At 55.6% G+C, this 18,629-nt stretch overlaps 1 protein-coding gene across 7 annotated transcripts in view; it reads left to right on the top strand.

Annotated features, from left to right (window-relative positions):
• EVI5L (ecotropic viral integration site 5 like) overlaps positions 1–18,286 on the top strand; it is a 32,995-nt gene extending 14,709 nt beyond the window's left edge. For 2 of the 7 annotated variants that reach the window (XM_023743357.1, XM_023743361.1), the window contains 18 exons: positions 1,210–1,399; positions 1,831–2,055; positions 2,170–2,244; positions 2,911–3,036; positions 4,468–4,611; positions 4,732–4,821; positions 5,893–5,990; positions 6,074–6,134; positions 10,040–10,093; positions 10,958–10,990; positions 12,027–12,167; positions 13,944–14,072; positions 15,717–15,857; positions 15,959–16,114; positions 16,207–16,353; positions 16,436–16,531; positions 16,609–16,704; positions 16,844–18,286. In XM_023743357.1, the coding sequence (XP_023599125.1) occupies positions 1,210–1,399; positions 1,831–2,055; positions 2,170–2,244; positions 2,911–3,036; positions 4,468–4,611; positions 4,732–4,821; positions 5,893–5,990; positions 6,074–6,134; positions 10,040–10,093; positions 10,958–10,990; positions 12,027–12,167; positions 13,944–14,072; positions 15,717–15,857; positions 15,959–16,114; positions 16,207–16,353; positions 16,436–16,531; positions 16,609–16,704; positions 16,844–17,122 (2,281 nt within the window). In that variant the 3' untranslated portion in view covers positions 17,123–18,286. The remainder of the gene's footprint in view (positions 1–1,209; positions 1,400–1,830; positions 2,056–2,169; positions 2,245–2,910; positions 3,037–4,467; positions 4,612–4,731; positions 4,822–5,892; positions 5,991–6,073; positions 6,135–10,039; positions 10,094–10,957; positions 10,991–12,026; positions 12,168–13,943; positions 14,073–15,716; positions 15,858–15,958; positions 16,115–16,206; positions 16,354–16,435; positions 16,532–16,608; positions 16,705–16,843) is intronic. The other 5 variants (XM_023743358.1, XM_006101894.3, XM_023743359.1 and 2 more) reach the window with 4 other exon arrangements.
• The last annotated feature ends 343 nt before the right edge of the window (positions 18,287–18,629 follow it).

The following is an 18,629-nucleotide window of genomic DNA, read 5'->3' as shown; positions in this document are numbered from 1 at the left end:
ACATACCGATTGGTTGCCTCCTGCATGCGCCCTGACCCGGCCAGGGATCAAACCTACAACCCAAGTATGTGCCCTTGACTGGGAATTGAACACAAGACCCTTTAGTTCACAGACTAACGCTATAACCACTGAGCCCACATCAGCCAGGGCAACAATGTTTTATAACAAGATAAGTTTGTAAAAAAGTTACTGTATTAATTTAATTGTGATTGAAATTTTAATCAGTTATGTTTTCTTATTTTTAAAACTTACCCTTTTTTTCCAGAAGTATAGCTTTGAATTTTAAAAAAATGTTTTTCAAATATTATTAAAAAATAAAATAAAATGTAGATTTATTATCATTCAGCTATTACAAAGCCAACAGATCAGGAGAGGACTGCCACTGAGAAGACAGAAGCAGGAGGCAGGGCACACCATGCAGGGCCACTCAGGGAGGCACGAGGGTCAGTCAGGAGGCAGAGGGAGCCAGGGGGAAATGCAGGCAAGTACTTCTACTGTGGTTTCTGAAAGAAGGAATGGGCAAGGCAGGGTAAGCAGGCCTGTGTTGGGCTAGTTTGAATCATTTCAGCCTGCTTTGGGGCATAGGGGTGGCCTGTGGTGATCAGGACACATAGTAGCCCTGAGTGTGAGAGCCTGGTAATGGAGACTTGGTGGGTTTGTGGGTTCTGGATTCATTGATTTGCACATGAAAGATGCACTAACAGGTGGTCCTTCACTAACTCTAGGAATTAGCTAGGCCTGGGAGGGACAGGCCCTCTAGAGTCAGCCAGGACCTCGCTGTCAAAGCATCAGAAACCCAGGTTTCATAAAGCTTCTCATAGGCTGAGTACTCCCAGCCACCTGCTCACCCTCTCTCACCCTCATCCATAAAACATGATTCTTCACAAAACCTGCCCTTCATGGGTGGTACAAGACTCAGTGAGCTAATCCATATGTTTCTCAGCCCAGTACAGGGCACAGATTGAGACAAACAAATGCAGCCTCTGCAGTGACCCAGGGAGATGGACCATAGCTCAGAGAGGTTAGGGCTCTGGCCGAGGTCACTCGGCAAGAACAATTAGACCAAATCCCTGGTGGCCTCTGGAATCCCTGAGAAGAGGTGCCAGGCTCCTCAGCAGCTACCTGTTCCCAAGGAGTCACTGAAGCCCAGGGACCAGGGTGGGCGATGCCTGCAGCCCAGAACTGCCTCTACCTGCCCTCCCTACCTAGGCTCCTGGAAGCCGACTCCAAATCAATGCGCTCCATGAATGGCTCCCGGCGAAACAGCGGCTCCTCTCTCGTATCCAGCTCCTCCGCCTCCTCTAACCTGAGCCACCTGGAGGAGGACACATGGATCCTATGGGGCCGAATCGCCAATGAGTGGGAAGAGTGGCGGCGTAGGAAGGAAAAGCTGCTTAAGGTGGCAGGGATGGTGGAGGTGGGTGGGCGGTGGGAGGGCCAACAGGGACAGACAGCAGGTCACACTCCGCCAGCACCAGGGCCCCAGCACGGGCAAAGGGACAGAAGTGGAGTTGTGCAGGCACTTTCAGGGGGCCTTGCCAGGTCAGGGGGAGGGAGGGAAGAGAGTGTGAATGGGGCTGGCCAGGTAAGTAGCTGTCACACTGACGTCTCAGGCACCTATTTGTTTCCTGCCCCACTATGTTCTGTGACAAACTGGGGGAAGTACATTATGCAGTGTGGTCTCCGTCTGCAGTGCAAAGGCTCTGCGGAGCTCTGAGCCACATGCATGGCATAGGCAAGCCCCATCTTGGGGGCTGGACTAGGTAACCCTGGGGAGACTGCACTGGGCCAGCATCCAGTCTGGCCTCCTGCTGCCCACCCCGTCCCCAGGAGCTTATCCACAAGGGCATCCCGCACCACTTCCGGGCCATTGTGTGGCAGCTCCTGTGCAGCGCTACAAACATGCCAGTCAAGAACCAGTACTCAGAGCTGCTCAAGATGTCCTCGCCATGCGAGAAGCTGATCCGCAGGGACATCGCCCGCACCTACCCAGAGCACGAGTTCTTCAAGGGCCAGGACAGCCTAGGCCAGGAGGTCCTCTTCAATGTCATGAAGGTGAGGCCCCCACTGCTGAGGACCCCCCAACCCTACATGAAGAAGCACTGTCCACATTGCCTGCTGTCACTGAGCCTGGCAGGACCCTGCCCTGACACTCACGTTCCCTTACAGGCATACTCTCTGGTGGACCGGGAGGTGGGCTACTGCCAGGGCAGTGCCTTCATCGTGGGCCTGCTCCTAATGCAGGTAGGTGGCCTGGGGCCAGGCTTATGGCAGGGCCCAGCCCATCTAAGCTCTGCTTCCAGGAGGTGGACAAAAGCAGAATGTAACCCTCTATCCAGTGTTCTACTGTCAGAGCCTACCCCTGCGTCCAACTGTGACCTCTGACAGTCCCCAGGCCGAGCCCCCAGTGGGTGAACACAGAGGGGCTGACTGCCTGTTATGTCCACTGTACTGTCCAAGGTCTAGAGGGGCAGGCCGTCCTACTCAGTCACCTCCCAGGGTTGGACAGGGAATTCCAACAGGGAGCTTAAGTTAGCCAGTGTGGAGTTTATGGGGCTGGGGTTTTGTCCAGAGAATTCAGCAGGCTTTGGAAGAGGAGAACAGAGACACTGAGAGTGGACCAGTTGGTGTCCCAACCATGGGCTCTGGAGGTGGCCAGACCTGGGGATCAAGTACCTGCCAGGTGGCCTTTGGTAGGTGACTTCAGCCTCAGGAGATTTTCCATCAGTAAACAAGAGTGACCAGAGGTTCATTGTGAGAGTTCAGACAACCCACACAGTCCACGTTCATTAAACTTAAATAGAGCAGAAACAGGCCTAGCACAGTAGTCCAGGTCCAAAGGAAGAGCAGTAAGTGTCCCCTTCCTACCCTGCCCACACTCAGCCCCCTGCCCACCTGCCCATCCCTCAGATGCCGGAGGAAGAGGCTTTCTGTGTGTTTGTGCGGCTGATGCAGGAGTATCGCCTTCGGGAGCTCTTCAAGCCCAGCATGGCTGAGCTGGGGCTCTGCATCTACCAGTTTGAGTACATGCTGCAGGTGAGTGGGGCCGGGGTGGCCCATCACCACCCACTCCTCTGCAGCCCACAGCCATCCCAGTGGGTCTATTTAACTGAAAATTCCAGGGCTGAGAAATCATATCCAGAGGTCCCAGCTCAGAAAAGGGCTCTAGTCCCCAGGGAGCCATGTGGCATTGCCCCCAAGCACACTTCCAGGGATAGGACAGAGCCAGGCATTTATAGTGGGGGCTCCTGAGAGCTCTGGGCTTCCAGAATCCAAGGGCAGAGGGGTCAAGGTGTCTTTTGCCAGACACACCCATAACGCCCTCACTGTCTGCTCCTATCGTGGTATGGCAGAAGGAGGGAAAGTGTTGTCTGCCTGCCTTTGATGATTACAGGAGAGCCACAGACCTTTCTGTTTATAAATAGCAGTCCCCACAGGGCACAGGGGCCACTCTTGGCTGGCAGACAATTTCCCTGTGCATGCAAGGGAAGAACACACACACACACACACACACACGGCCTGCTCCAGAAGTCTGTCACAGATGGGGCTGTGAAACTGCACAGCAGTTGGGGATGAGAGTTGAAGGGGGAATGGGAGGTAGGCCCTGGGATAAGCCTGGTCATAAAAGCCCCATTCCTCAGGCCTGGAAAACTGGGAGGTGCTGTTGGTCAAGGGGACCTGGTAGTGCCAACAAGCAAGGGGCCAGGGCCTGCAGAGAAGAAGTGGCCCTGCCCAGGCTGGGTAGCTGAGAGCCCCTACAGCAAAGTAGCCGGACAGTGCCAGGGAGCTCCTGGGCCTGCAAGGAAGCCTAGGGCAGGTTGCAGGAAGGGGCACCAGGGTCCCTTCTTCTAGTAAATGACATCAAGGGGGTCCTAATACTTTCTCCAGCTTATTTCCCCAGTTTCTGTCACTTTTCAGCAATCTGAAGTTCAGGCCAATCAGACCGGCATCCCCTGAGCATTGCTGGGCACAGAGCATCATGAGGGGGCAGTGGGGAGACACAACGACTGGCAAGTCAAGGAATACAGGTTGACCAGCAGTAGGTTTACACTGCACCCCACCGCTCACTCTCTGAGTGACCTTGAGCAGTTAAGTAAACCCACCCCAAGCCTCAGAAGCTCCCTGTCAGGCTGATCATGAGGATCCTATGAGCAGAAAGGAGAGCAGATGGGCCACTTCCTACCCAAGGTGCACATCCTGCACCCATGAGCTGCTGCTATTCCTGTCACCCCTGCCTGTGTCCCCACCTCATGCTACTCAGAGTTCTAGAATATTTCAGCCTCACCCAAACACAGTGCTGAGGGCACACAGAGGAAGGGACCCAAGGGCAGACCAGAGAAGGCTTCCTGGAGGCAGAAGCACCAAGACTCAGCACTTCCAGGTGGAAGGAGCCTGTGGGCACGGACAGCTGTGCCTGGTGCCCACAGGCTCCTTCTCAGTGCTGGGCCTCCTCCTCTGACCCCTCAGGAGCAGCTCCCGGACCTGAACACTCACTTCCGCTCCCAGAGCTTCCACACGTCCATGTACGCCTCGTCCTGGTTCCTCACACTCTTCCTGACCACCTTCCCACTGCCTGTCGCCACTCGTGTCTTCGACATTTTCATGTATGAGGTCAGGACCCCTTCACCCTCTTGCTCTCCCAAAGGCCCCACACTGGAAATAAATTTCAACCAAGGAAGGGCCAGGGTTTGGGGAGGGATCGGAGAAGCACTGTCCCCACTGCCTTTGCAGGGCCTGGAGATCGTGTTCCGGGTAGGCCTCGCCCTGCTGCAGGTGAACCAGGTGGAGCTGATGCAGCTGGACATGGAGGGCATGTCCCAGGTGGGCCAGGGGCCCAGGAAGGGTGGGATTGCCCCCCACCCAGGGTAGGTGAAGTGAGACACTTGGAGTTCCTGAGCAGCCTGATCCTTTTCTATCCCCTGTGACCCCTGAGGCCTCCCTGGAGAACCAGGCTGGGCACTAAGGAGCTCCAGACACAGTCCAGGGCCAGCAGCCTGGCAGTGGGGAGAGAGGAAGGCCCAGGCCCTGGCTCTGGGAGGTTTCACCCCCCTTTCTCTTGCCCCCAGCTTTGTGTCCCCCAAAATCTTTGTGGTAAATAATTATACTAGCCAAACCACGGGGCCTTGGGTGTGGTTTTTGGCCTAGGAACTGGGCCAGGTGAGGACAAAGGAGGGAGTGAGGGGTCTGGGCAGCCTCACTGGCCTACGCAACCCTGGCTTCCCTGCTTCTCACTGCCATGTCCCCACCATGCAGGCTCCTGCCCCCTCCCAGTGTCCTCCAGCTGGTACTTCAGAGAAGAATACACAAAGGCCACAGTTGTGTCCACAGACACGAATGTTCATTGTCTGCAGCTGCTAGAGCGGGCCAGCTGGGCTGGGGAGCAGGAGCCAGCCTGGCCCCAACCAACAGCAAGCTGTGTCCACCAGTGGCTCACACTTAACCCTTTGTAGAGGCCCCAGGCGAGCAGACCCACTGAGGGGTCTTCCCTCCAGGTTGCTCCTGGCTGTCCCAATTCTACAACCTTTTCAGTATCCTCTCACCGCCCTGGGTGCAGCACGCCTCCCCCTTCCTCTAAGAAGGTGCCCTGTGCTCAGACCCTACCTCAACCCACCCCCAGGCCTTTGCTACTGCAGCCTGCTTTCCCCCTGCAAACTGAAGTCCTGGCTTCTGGCAGCTTCTCTCCAGATGCCTTCTCACACTCACTCACTTGCTCCACAATGATAGAGCACCCACAACAGGCAGGCCAGGCACTGCACTGGGTACATGGTGACATCCCAGGCAGATCTGCTTCTGCCCTCCCTCCCTCCTCCAGGGCAATGGGCACAGCAGACACAGAGGGGCTCAGGCGCCCCCCTACACCCTTATAATCAGTGACTGCCTATGTTTCCACAGTACTTCCAAAAGGTGATACCCCATCAGTTCGACAGCTGCCCGGATAAGCTGATCCTCAAGGCTTACCAGGTCAAGTACAACCCTAAGAAGATGAAGAGGTCAGTACCCAGCAGCCAGGGCGCTGGTGGAAAAGAGGTCCCTGGTGGTGGGATAGTGACCATGTCAGCCTTCTCCTCTGCAGGCTCGAGAAGGAATACGCAGCCATGAAGAGTAAAGAGATGGAGGAGCAGATCGAAATCAAAGTGAGTTCCTAGGGAAGGGGGACAGGGACCAGAGGACCTTGGGAGCTTCCATCCCAAGGCAAGAAGTGGGTGGCCACTAGGGGGCAGCCCTGCCCAGCACATGAGGCACACCAGACTGCCCTTAGGCTCTGAGGGGTTGACTCTCTGTGTGAGCGAGGGCTCACCTGGAGCTGGGGACACAGAGGTGGACAAGGTGGACCTGGCCTTGTGGGGCTCCCATTGCAGTGAGAAGACAGTCAGTGAACCAATAAGTATAGAGTATGAACTCTAGAAAGAACTCTGGATAAAATGTGTAGGGGAGATTGCTGCAGGTCCAGGGAACTGAGTGCTAAAGGCCCGAGCAGCCGCAGGCCTGAGGGGCTAGAGGAACATCAGGAATGCTGCCCTCAGTGGTGGGAGCCCCGAGGTCAGGAGTAAGGGGGAGCCCCGAGGTAGGCGGGGGCCATATGCAGGGAGGATAGGCCAGTGTACTGCACTCATGGCCCCTGGCTCCCCCTGGTGCCTGGCCAGCCAGCCCTACTAGGTTTGAGGGTACAATTCTGTCACCAACTCCAATATGTGGGGTTTTTCCCCACACCACCAAGCAATTTTCCAACGCCAGCTGAGTGTCCTACAATTCAGCTCAATTCTGACACCATCTACTTGGAGATGATGTCAGATCCCACAGGTTAAGGGCATTGTCTCACAAGACTGCCACTCCCCCCTTCAGAAGCCAGTCTCAAGTCCAGATTGTCACCTATGCTTCTGGCCAGCTGGCTGTAGATCACAGGTTCCTGTGATTCCCTTCTCGGGTTCGATTAATTTGCTAGAGTGGCTCACAGAATTCAGAGAAATATTACTACTAGATCACTGGTGTGTTATAAAGGATTTAGCTCAAGAACAGCCAGATGGAAGAGATGCATAGGAACAGGTTTGGGGACAGGGCACAGAGCTCCCTGCCCTTTCCATTTATACCACACTCACAGAACCTCCAACCATTCATCAACCTGGAAGCTCTCCAAACCCCATACTGTGGGGTTTTATGGGATTTCATTACACAGGCATGATTGATTACATCATTTGCCATCAGCAATTTATTCAACCTCCAACCCATCTCCTCTCCCTAGAGATCTGGGGATAGGACTGAAAGTTCCAACCCTCTGACACATGGTTGGATTCCCTGGGAACCAGGCCCCATCCTTAGGTGGCCAAGGGACTTTCCAAAAGTCCTCATTAACATAACAAAAGACACCTTTATCTCTCTCCTCACTTAGAAAATTCCCAGGGTTTTAGGTGCTCTGTGCCAGGACTGGATGGAAGACCAAATATATATTTTTTACTGTAAATCATATCACAAGGGATTTTTTGAGTGTGCAGAGTCTCTGAACCCAGTCTTCCCTCCTCTCCCCCTGCTTTCATCCCTCCACACGTGATTTTAGTTATTCATTCAACAAAAATTTATTGAGCACCTACTTTGTGCCAATCACAGCAGAGAGTAAGGGTCCTCAGTCCAGTGGGGGTAGGGGGACAGACATAAACACAAACCCCAACACAGCCTGGCTCTGTCCTCTGTCTATAGACTGGCAGACTACCACAGTGGCTGAGACTGGAGTCCCGCAGACCAGGGTTCAAATGCCAGCTCTACCACAGACCAGCTGTGTGACCCGGGAAAATGAATTCACCTCTCTGATCCTCTCAGTGTCCCCTTCTGCAAAATGGAAATGATACTTACTCTACTGTTCAATTTATTATTATCACCACCACCACCACTATCATCATCATCCCCTCATCCCCACGTCCTCTAGAAAGGCAAAGGCAAAACCTAGATTAGAATCCAATCCTGCCACCCATTCCTGAGTGGGAAAGAGAGCATCATTGTTCTGTCCCTGGTTGTAGGATTTCCAGAAATAGTTTTGTGTCTTGAATTTTTTAGCATCTCTGTTTCTCAGAAGTGGCACCCTGACTGATGCACTAGTCCAAGCTGTGTGTGTGTGTGTGTGTGTGTGTGGTGTCTTACTCATACACAGACAAGGCCTGCTCCCATCTGGTGACTATGAGGGCTCAGCATTAGGTAGGTATACAGCAGACCATTGGACCACATGTTTAGCTTGGAAATTTCCCATGAGAGGAGGTCTTAAAGGATTCAGGCAGGTGCCTTCTCCCTTAGCCCTGTCCTTTGCTCTTTCACCTTTAGCCTGTTTTAAAATATACCTGGGATTTGTTTTAACTGCCTTTGAAAGAAGAGTTTATTACAGTTTCAAAGAGGCAGGGCACACCAGGCCATGAAAGGCCATATGGGGAAGCATCAGGGTTGGTCAGGAGGCAGAGAGATCAAGGGGAAAAATAGGGGCCAGAGCCTTTATTGTGGTTTTCAAGCAAAGGAATGGGCAAAGCAGGGTGGGCAAGTTTGAGCAAGTTTAGGATTGACTAGTTTGAATAATTTCAGGGGCTATAGGAGTGGTCCCTAGTTGTCCTGTGACGATTTCGGAAGGGAAATATTGGCTTATATGTAAGAATTAGATAAGAAAGGTGTGTGTGTGGAGGGGTGGGGAGGGGGCACACTGGATTGGCTGGTTTGCCTTGTCAAGCAGGTTGTTTACTATCTGTAGGAATTAGCTAAATCCTGGGAGGGGCAGTCTCTCCAGGATTAGCAAGGCCTAAGGATGTCCAAGCATCAAAAATACAGAAAAAAATGTTAAGCTCTTACTAGTACATAGCCCCCATAGTTTTTGCACACTCTCTCTTTCTCTCTCTCTCTCTCTCTCTCTCTCTCACACACACACACACACACACACACACACACACACACACTTTCCCTTTGGAGTAAGCAGGAGAGAGGTGAGTTGTCTGCAGGGCACATCCAGCTCCTCCAAGGATGGCTGTGTTTATGCCAAAGAAATCCAAGGTCATGGGTCAAGACTCTGGGTTCCAGATCACTTTGAGGGACAGAGACCTACCCTCTGAAACAGCTTGGGAGGCTCAGGCAAAACACTGCCTCATTCCAACTCAGTTTCCCCATCCATGATATAAATCAAAGGTCATCAATCAAGTCTGCCATCTCTCCGAGCAGTTGCTTCATAGGAAAACCTAAAACCACAAATATCTAACCAGAATCCACGAGCACAGGATGGAAGACAAAAGCAAGGGAGATGGCCTCCCCCTGGCTGGGGGGAAGTAACGATTGTTGGGCACAGCTAGCTGGCTGTCAGTGGGTCACAAAGATGTAGTTGTCGAGCCGAAGGAAGTATGGGTGTTCAGCAAGACCTCCTACCCTGGACCCAAATTCTGAGAGGAGTTTGTCAACTGAAAATTGAACTCTGAGGCTGGAGGCAAAGCAGTGAAGGATGGGGCCTGTCTGATAGCAGCTTCCCCCAAAATGCAGAAGCCTTTGCCCTGTGGGAAGTGGACAGGCCCGAGCATGGAGTACTAGCAGATTCCCAAGGAGGGCATGGGTACAGACCACCCACCTCACACACATTGTGTATCCACAAAAGTGCTCGCATTATCTTTACTGAACTAAGGCTTATTTAAAAAAAAAAAATCTACCCAACTGGCATGGCTCGGTGGTTGAGCATCGACCTATGAACCAGGAGGTTACAGTTCGATTCCCAGTTAGGGCACATGCCCAGGTTGTGGACTCAATCCCCATTGCGGGAGCGTGCAGGAGACAGCCAATCAGTGATTCTCTCTCATCATTGATGTTTCTATCTCTCTCTCCCTCTCCCTTTCTGAATCAGTAAAAATATTTTTTTTTTAATTTAATGGGCCGTTCTGAATGGGAATTGGCCCTGTTTTTTGGGATCACTGACCCAAAATGTAAGCCTCTAGCTCTGTCCTTCTGGGAGTTGGCCTGGCCCCTTGGGGGATAGACCTCTCTATAGAAGTGGAAGGCAGGATCTGATATGCTCTCCCCTCTCCCCATATAGAGGCTTCGAACAGAGAACCGACTTCTGAAACAGCGGATTGAGACCCTGGAGAAGGTGAGGGGTATGCCACCTGCCTGTCAGACACTGAACTCTCCAGGCCCCAAGCAGGACCCAACAGCCAGAGGGCCAGCAAGACTCCTGCCCTAGGCCTTACCATGAACCCCACTGATATTTGAGCTGCCATATAATCTGACCGTGGGGAAAATTAGCTTGGAGCTGGAGGTTGAGTGATAACCTAGTTAACTGCAATCACCACAACCCATTTGTGTCCGGTGCCCTCCAGGGCTGTCTGGGTGGAGAGGAGGAGGTAGAACTGCTACTTTGACTGAGGTGCCTGGAACTGGGCCACAGGACACCCCACCCTGTAATTTGAAAGCCTTGCCCTCAAAAGGAAGGAGATGGGAGTGAAGGAATAGGGGGTGGTCTTGCCACTGGATCCATGATGGGGTGCCACAACCTTGACCATGGCCCCAATCTTGTTTTAAAAATGAAAGTAGAGTTGGAGGCCCCTCTTTCTGCTCTACCCTCATTTTCACTTGACCCTGCATGGACCACAGGTTGTCCACAGGATTTTATTGCCCTTGCCCCAAAGCCTCCATTCTTATTCAGTCTCCAAATCAAAGTTGCTGAGTTTTCCCAGTTGACCTTAGTTGGCCCCAGTCGTGAGCCCCCCTGACTTCCCACTCAGCTCACACACAGACCCCTCTCCTGGAAGGAACTGGCTCTGGCATTGGTCTTCCTCCAGGTCCTGTCCTGCTGGTTTTCTGGTTCTCAGGTTTCACTCCTGTCTCCCCTGCTTCTAGACATAGTTCACTGCGTTAGTGACAAGTGGTTCTTGTCTGTCTCTCCCCCTCTCCTGTCCCCGCACCTTCTGCTCTGCCTCCTCCCCCTGTTGCTGGGAACTCCCTCGCCGGGTAGGAGAGCGCTGCTCTGGCTGATAGGTTAATCCAGGTACTGTAGCTTTTCTTCTGACTCTCCTGTTTCCTTCCTAGTCTCTACACATGACAGCCAATACTGCCTCCTCCCTGGTTGCTGCCATGGGTGAGGGGGACAGGCCTGGCACCATGCATGGGGGTGGCTGGGGACTGCTTCTCAGGAAAACAGAGGTTCCATCTAGAGGAGGTGGCTGTGCGTGTGCAAACGTGGCAACCGAGGGTATGTCTCTGTGTCTGTGAGTGTGTGTACACACACAGGGACACAACGTTTCCTCCCTCAGGGGATACGGTGGGGACCAGGAGGGCTCAGGGAGCCTGAGGGTGCATCAACAGCAGGCCTTAGTGTGTGCATTGCTGAGCCTCCCCCACCCACACATACACACCATCCCTTCTGGCCTTTCACACTCTCTGCTTCCACCTGCAAGGCCTGCCATCTTCTCTCATTCACCTGCTTCTGCTGCTGCCTTATCTTGAATGGCTTTATCTGGAAGCTTCTGCCTGCCACCTGGTGGCTCCAAGCATGGAATGGGGGGACCCACATTGGATGGGGTGAGGGGATGAGGCTGGGTGGGGTAGATCAGAAATGAGGAAGGCCAGGGGAGAGGCATATTCCACCTCCCAACCCTGCCCTGGGGAGCCAGGCCTCAGCTGCCCCACCCTCACCAGCAGAGCCTGAGCTCTGGTGTGCCATCACCCTGGATAAGGACTTGCTTCTCCTCCCCTGGGACAGAGGTCAACAGCCAGAAGTCAGGAGGGAACAAAGCTGTCAGCAGCCCCAGCCTGTGGCCCCGTCTTCATTTAAGCGCCACAGAGCTTGGACCCCGGGTTGAGAACCGGTGTCTTCCTCCAGGCTCCTCCTGGTGTCCTGTACCTGCCTACCCCTCACCCTTGTTCCGAGGTCCCGTGGGCGCCCCATCCCAGACTCTGAGTGAAGGAGGCCTCACCCCCTCTCCCACTACTCCTCTGCCCTCCTTGGGACTCACTCTAAGGTGGGCCTGAGGCAGGGCCTGGCGTGTGAGCAGAGGGTCATGCCCTATCCTCCATCGGCTCAGGGACAGGTGACACGGGCGCAGGAGGCCGAGGAAAATTATGTCATCAAGCGGGAGCTGGCGGTGGTGCGGCAGCAGTGCAGCTCAGCAGCAGAAGACCTGCAGAAAGCGCAGAGCACCATCCGGCAGCTGCAGGAGCAGCAGGTACCAGCAGGCCACCGTGGTGAGGCCACACTCCAACCCCCCGCTTGGGTGGGGAGAGCACCCAAAGCTCAGTGCATACTCTCCCCCAGCCCCACCCTCAGCAATCAACCCCTGACCCGAGGGAGAATTCTATGGTTTCCATGTTCCACCACCCTCGGGGATGCTTGGCAGGACCCTCTTCCTGGCACAGGCATTCAACCTTGACTGATGGGCCTGTGATTCCTTGGTGTCTCCCCAAGGTCTTCGGAGCTATTGGGCTTCCCCAGGGGTCAACCATGAAGGCTAGGAGCTAGGATGAGGGACAAGGGAGGGGGCTCCCTTCTCCAGTACCCAGGACTTTGCCCTCTCAGAGGAGATTCTGGTCTATGCCCACTACGCTGAACTGGCAGGGTTGGCATGAGTGGGCAGTGCAAGTCTGTTATGGGGTCTTGAACTCAGTGGTGGGAAGGGCTCACAGGCTAGAGCACTGTGAAAAGATCTGCAGAACCTTCCTTCAGATTTACCCAGCAGGCTTCTTCCTTATCTATTGACCTGCCAGCAGCTGCAGCCCCCAAGTTCAGAATGCACATGTGCACACATGCCCTGGACGGACAGAGAAAGATGCTGTAGGTTCCCTGGGCCCCTACACTACAATCCAGACCTGATCCCAACAAAGCCTGGCAGTGAAGTGGGCTCCCTGATTTGGAGAAACCTCATGTGTCAAGAAACAATGGGTGGAGAGAAGGAAGGGTAGTTCCCTGGGAGGACCTCTCACCCAGGCCTGGAGACCTTGGCTCAGGCTTTAGTTCAGGAATTTAAGTTGATTCTTTGTCCCTGGAGACAGGGACAGAGAGCTTCGCCATGTCTCACCTGTGTCCACCTCCCACCCCTCACCTGCCAGTGCTGTGGCCCCCAACTTGCTCTGAAGCAGCTGGGCCAATGGGGAAACTGGGGCTGGACTCATCCCACCACTGGCATGATGCCCTCTTTCAGGCTAAAGAGACACCTGCCACTCCTGAACTCTGTCCTTTGGGGGATGCAGAGATGGGTGAGGCAGGTAGTGCCATAGACACTGGCCCTTGAGCACCATCTCCTTGGGTGTGAGCAGAGGGTCAGCCTGGCAGAGCTGGAGCTTGGTATGAGGCCTGAAGCCCGCCTGGGCCAAGGGAGGGCTACTGGCACCCATGGATGTCAGAGGCCCAAAGTGGTCGAGGGCAGCAAGCAGGCCTGGGTAGCTGGACAGGAGGCCAGTGGAGGGGGGGTGGTAGTAGAGGGCAGGGGCCACCTTCCAGAGAATGCCCTGCCAGGCCACCAGGGCAGTGAAATGGGGACCCAGCAAACTCTTTTCCCATCCTTTCCTGTTTAGATATGGGGGAAGAGAGAGGAGAGAGGTGAAGAAAGAGGGCCCAGAGTGCCATAGCCCTGAGCCCCACCCTCTCCACACCCACCCAGCAATCCTGGGAACCAGCCATTAGCATCCCTCAGGGAGTATCCTGAGACCATGGAAGGTCCCCTTCAGTAGGTTCCCTCTGTGTGACTTTCTCAGGAAGGAGACTAGGCCTGGTCATCAGGGTCCCCATGATGGGGTTCCACTCTCTTCCCATGAAGGCAGAAGGCACAGGAAGAGGATCTAGTTTTTCTCCTGATTCCTCACTCTATCCACAGCCTGAGCCCCCTCCCAGCCCTGGGGCTCTGGAGAGTAGGAGGCAAGTCCTGAGCTCACAGCCAGCTGGCAGGAAGGCTGCCCACCCTCCAGCTGCAGCCTGGGAACTGATGCAGCTCTCCATCTGTCCCCAGGGTAACCCTCGCCTCACCGAGGACTTTGTGGCCCACCTGGAGACTGAGCTGGAACAGTCAAGGCTGCGGGAGATGGAGACATTAGGGGCCCTACGGGAGATGCAGGACAAGGTTCTAGACATGGAGAAGGTGCAGCTGGGCAATCCGGTGTTTGGGAGACTCTGGGGGAGGGAAGGTGGGGTGATGCATGCACTTAAGGAGGTACATAATCAGTCCTGAACAAGGAAAAGGGGCTGCCAGGGGAACCATGGGGGAGTGTCCTGGGATCAGATCCTCCTGCTTCAGCAGTCCCAAGGAACCCAAGATTGCTTCCCCCATGGTCTCTACGGGAGGGTCTGGGCAGATAGGAAGTGGGCCGCTCACCCCTAGACCCTTCCCAAGTCCTAGACCTTCCCAAGTCCTAGGGCCCCTACTCCCTCTTCCCCCACAGAGAGACCACCCCCCCATCAGGGCCCGCCCCACCCTTCATGCCCCAGGTAGAGAAAGCAGTGTTCTGGCTTTCATGGGCTTCCTGGCTTTCATGCCCCCCCCCCCCCCGCCTCAGGCCCTAGGTTCCAGGAGGGAAGGAGGGGAAGGGAAATCCCAGGTCCAGCAGAGCTGCTCACCCCACCTGAACCTCCATGGAGACTTCACCAAGGGGGAAATTAGGGGCCACCCTCTCCTGCCTGCAGCTCTGAAGGGGACCCCAGGCCTCCTAGGTCAATCCCCAGCTGCTTTCACACTGACTATTGACTCATCTTCTACAAAGCTGCCAAAAGAGGGCAGGCAGCAGGACATAGTCACTCTGGCAGAAGCCGCCCACCCTCCTGGAGCCTGCACTATTCTGGGTGCCTCCCAGGTGTCTCTGCCACAGCCCTCAATCCCCATCAGCTATCCAAGAGCTGGGCTTCCCTCCACATTGGAGGGAAATGTGTACCCAGTAGATCCTGGCTCTCTCCCCTGATTCTGACCCAAACAAGGGTCAGTGAGGTCCCAGGGTGGCAAACTGGATTTTGTTCCCAAAGGCCAGAACACAAATCTCTCATCCCTGACCCTTGGGAAGCCAAGACAGGGCCTGGGCTGACCCTAAGTGGGTTCCCAGGAAGAGGGGCTACCTGGGAAGGAGTGGGTACAAGGTGCCAAAGTCCAGTCTTCTCAGCTTCTGCTGGGGCAGGTCCTGGCTCTGGCCCCATATGAGTGGATCTGAGATTCCCAGGTGGGAAGGCACTGGTCCCAAACCCAGCCTGCCTGGTGTCCTCAGCAGTAAGATTTATGGTGTTGCCCTAAGCCAGTCCTGTGAGAGAGCAGGTACTGTTTTTATAGCCATTTTATTTTTATTGATTTTAGAGAGAGGAAGGTGGGGAGAGAGAGAGACAAACATTGACATAAGAGAAAAATCTATGGGGGGTGCAGGGTGGAGGGAGTCAATGAGGAAAAAAGGGGGAACATCTGTAATACTTTTAAAAAAGAAAGATCAATCTGTTGCATGTACCCCAACTGGGGTTGGATCTGCAACCTGGGTATGTGCCCTGACCAGGAATCGAACCCACCACCTTTTGGTGTACGGGATGATGCTCCAACCAAATGAGCCACACCGGCCAGGGCTCTGGCAGCCATTTTATAGGTGAGAATCTACAGCTGGGGCCACAGAGGTGGATCTGCTCCCATGGGCCTCTCCCAGCTGGGCTACCCCAAGTAGAGCCCACAAGAAATAAGGGAAGGCATCTTGGCCTACAGGAAGGGGATGCATGGCTACCAGCTGCCCTAGGCTCTGACCGCTCCTGTCCCCCTCAGAGGAACAGTTCACTGCCTGATGAGAACAACGTGGCCCAGCTACAGGAGGAGCTCAAGGCACTCAAGGTGCGGGAGGGCCAGGCGGTGGCCTCTGCAAGGGAGCTGAAGCTGCAGCTGCAGGAGCTCTCGGACACCTGGCAGGTGAGGCCCTCGCCAATGGACAGGAAACTGCGGTGCAACCAGGAGGTCGGCCACCCTCCATGCTTAAGAGCCCCTGGCTGACCACCGGCCTCTCTTGGCAGGCCCATCTGTCCCGCGGGGGCCGCTGGAAGGAGTCCCCACGGAAGCTGGTCCTGGGCGAGCTGCAGGATGAACTGATGAGCGTGCGTCTGCGCGAGGCCCAGGCTCTGGCCGAGGGCCGAGAGCTGCGGCAGCGCGTGGTGGAACTCGAGACGCAGGTGGGCCGCAGTCGCCCTCTCAGGGTCTTGGTGTTCATGGCTGCTTCCTTGGGTAGGCCATAACACCCGCCCGCACGTCCTCTCTCCTCCAGGACCACATCCACCGCAACCTTCTGAACCGCGTAGAGGCAGAACGCGCGGCTTTGCAAGAGAAGCTGCAGTATTTGGCTGCGCAGAACAAGGGGCTGCAGACACAGCTGAGTGAAAGCCGCCGCAAGCAGGCAGAGGCCGAGTGCAAGGTGCCCCCTTCCCGGATCCCGCCTTCCCACCCCAACCCCTGCCTGCCTCGCTCTTGACCAGCCTTCTTCCCACTGCCCTCAGAGCAAGGAGGAGGTGATGGCGGTGCGCCTGCGAGAGGCAGACAGCATGGCTGCGGTGGCTGAAATGCGGCAACGCATTGCAGAGCTGGAGATCCAGGTGAGGGGGTCGGATGGGGTGAAGCGTGCTCCAGGCCTGCATGCTGCCTGACCCCCTGTAACCTGGCTCACCCACAGAGGGAGGAGGGCCGCATCCAGGGCCAGCTGAACCACTCAGACTCTTCGCAGTACATCCGGGAGCTCAAGGACCAGATAGAGGAGCTGAAGGCCGAGGTGAGCGCGGGAGAGACCTGAGAGCCCTGCGTGTCCTCATTTGGTGTCCAGCCAGAAGTCAGTGTCTGCCTGGGGTGCGGGAGAGGAGGGTGCCCAGGGACAGGTGGGTCCACACATCCAGTGTGCCGTCCGGCCCCAGGTGCGACTACTGAAGGGCCCGCCATCCTTCGAGGACCCACTGGCCTTTGACGGGCTACATCTGGCACGGCACCTGGATGAGGACTCGCTGCCATCGTCCGATGAGGAGCTGCTGGGCATGGGCGTGGGCGCAGCACTGCAGGATACACTCTACCCGCTGTCCCCCCAAGACGCTCGCTTCCTCCGCAGTCTGGAGCGGCCAGCCAAGGACAGTGAAGGCAGCTCAGACAGCGATGCCGAGGAGCTGGCCACACCCTACAGTCAGGGCCTGGACAACTGAGGCCCTGCCCTTGAGCCTAGAGCTGGGGGTGGGGGAGGGCCTCCAGGGCCACACTTAAACTCCAAACCCACTCCAAGGGACACAGCAGGATGCAGAGGGTAGAGCTGGAGCCTGAGGATCCTCAGGGTACCTGTCATACCCACCCTCCCCAGCACTGTTTAACCATCTTGGTCAGTACCCCTCTAGGCCCAGTTGCCTGGAAATCTGCCCCTCTTAACAGAAAGGGCACGAGAGGACACAGAGGTCCCAGGACTGGTAACAGAAAGCTCCCTCCTCCCACCAGGCCTGGGTAACAGGAGGGTAGCCCTGCTGGGAAGGGCCAACGAACTGGAGGAGGCCTGAGGAAGAAGGGGCCACTCTGGGCTGGATGTCAACACCTCACAATGTTCCTGGGGATCCCTGGCTTCCAGGGACAGATGGCCAAGCTGGGCTTTCCTGCCTGATGCAGGCCTCATGGCCCAAGCAGAAACCAAAGTCCCCCTTACTGTGTACAGGGTCACCTGGGGTGTGCACAGCCAGCAGGAACCAGGCCAGGGCAGTGCCTGTCCCTGCTTCTTGGGAGGAGGGGGGGCCAGAGCAGCTGAAAGGATGTCATGAGACCCAGGTCCCCAGTGCCCCTACATCTTCCTCTGTGAAGCACCTCATCACCCCATCTTGACCAGTGATGGAAGGGCTCCGCCACCCAGGCTAGCCTCCTCTCCAGGGGTCCCCAGCCTCCACTTCCCTTCCTTCCCTCGGTTCCCCAGCCCCACCCTTTTGCCAGGTCCAAGCCCCAGGAGAGGAGGCTGCCCAGAGGAGTGGCATCCCCATGCCTCCTTCCTCATGATGGTCCTGTGGTCTCTGTAGTCAGAGCCAAGAATGGTGCCAAAGTCCAACAATGCTCCCCCAGACCCCTTCCCTTTCAGGGCCTTTTGACTCTTGGGGCTCCTGGAGCCTGAAGCGGCCTCCTCGGCACCTCCTGGAATGGGGATTCATGCTCAGCCCCCCACCCCTTCCCACTTGCCCACTGCTCAGTGTTACAAAGCCTGGGGACCAGGGTGGGCATCGCGGGGCTCTTCCATGTGCCTCTCACACTGCCCACCACCATTTTGCACACTGCCTGTTCACACTCCACATGTCGCCCAGGAGGGGATAGAAAATAAAGTGTATTTACACAGTCACAAACAAGGGACACTGAGTAAGGGGACTGCAAACAGCCTCAGGGCCACAACCCCTTGCCCAGCTTAAAACAATAGGGAGAGGAGCAGGCTATCCTTGTCTTGGGAGCCTCCCAGAAAGGTAGAGGTTAAGCAGGATAGCAGGGGTGCCAAAGAAGTGCCCGGGTTGGGGTGCAGCATGAAGAGGGAGGAGCACTTGCTGGTTCAGAGTGAGCAACTGTGTGAGGTTTGGGAGAGATGGTTAGTATGGGGAACAGGTCACAGAGGACTTGGATGTCAGGCTCACAGATGGACCCTGATAGCCTGGTGTTTTCACAAGGGTGGCTCGAGATGGTGAGGACAAGGGGCGT

Source organism: Myotis lucifugus, unplaced genomic scaffold (genome assembly GCF_000147115.1).
Source record: "Myotis lucifugus unplaced genomic scaffold, Myoluc2.0 scaffold_386, whole genome shotgun sequence".
In the NCBI taxonomy this organism is placed as follows: domain Eukaryota; kingdom Metazoa; phylum Chordata; class Mammalia; order Chiroptera; family Vespertilionidae; genus Myotis; species Myotis lucifugus.
Note: the sequence above shows the minus strand (reverse complement) of the source record. Positions and strands in the feature narration are given on the sequence as shown.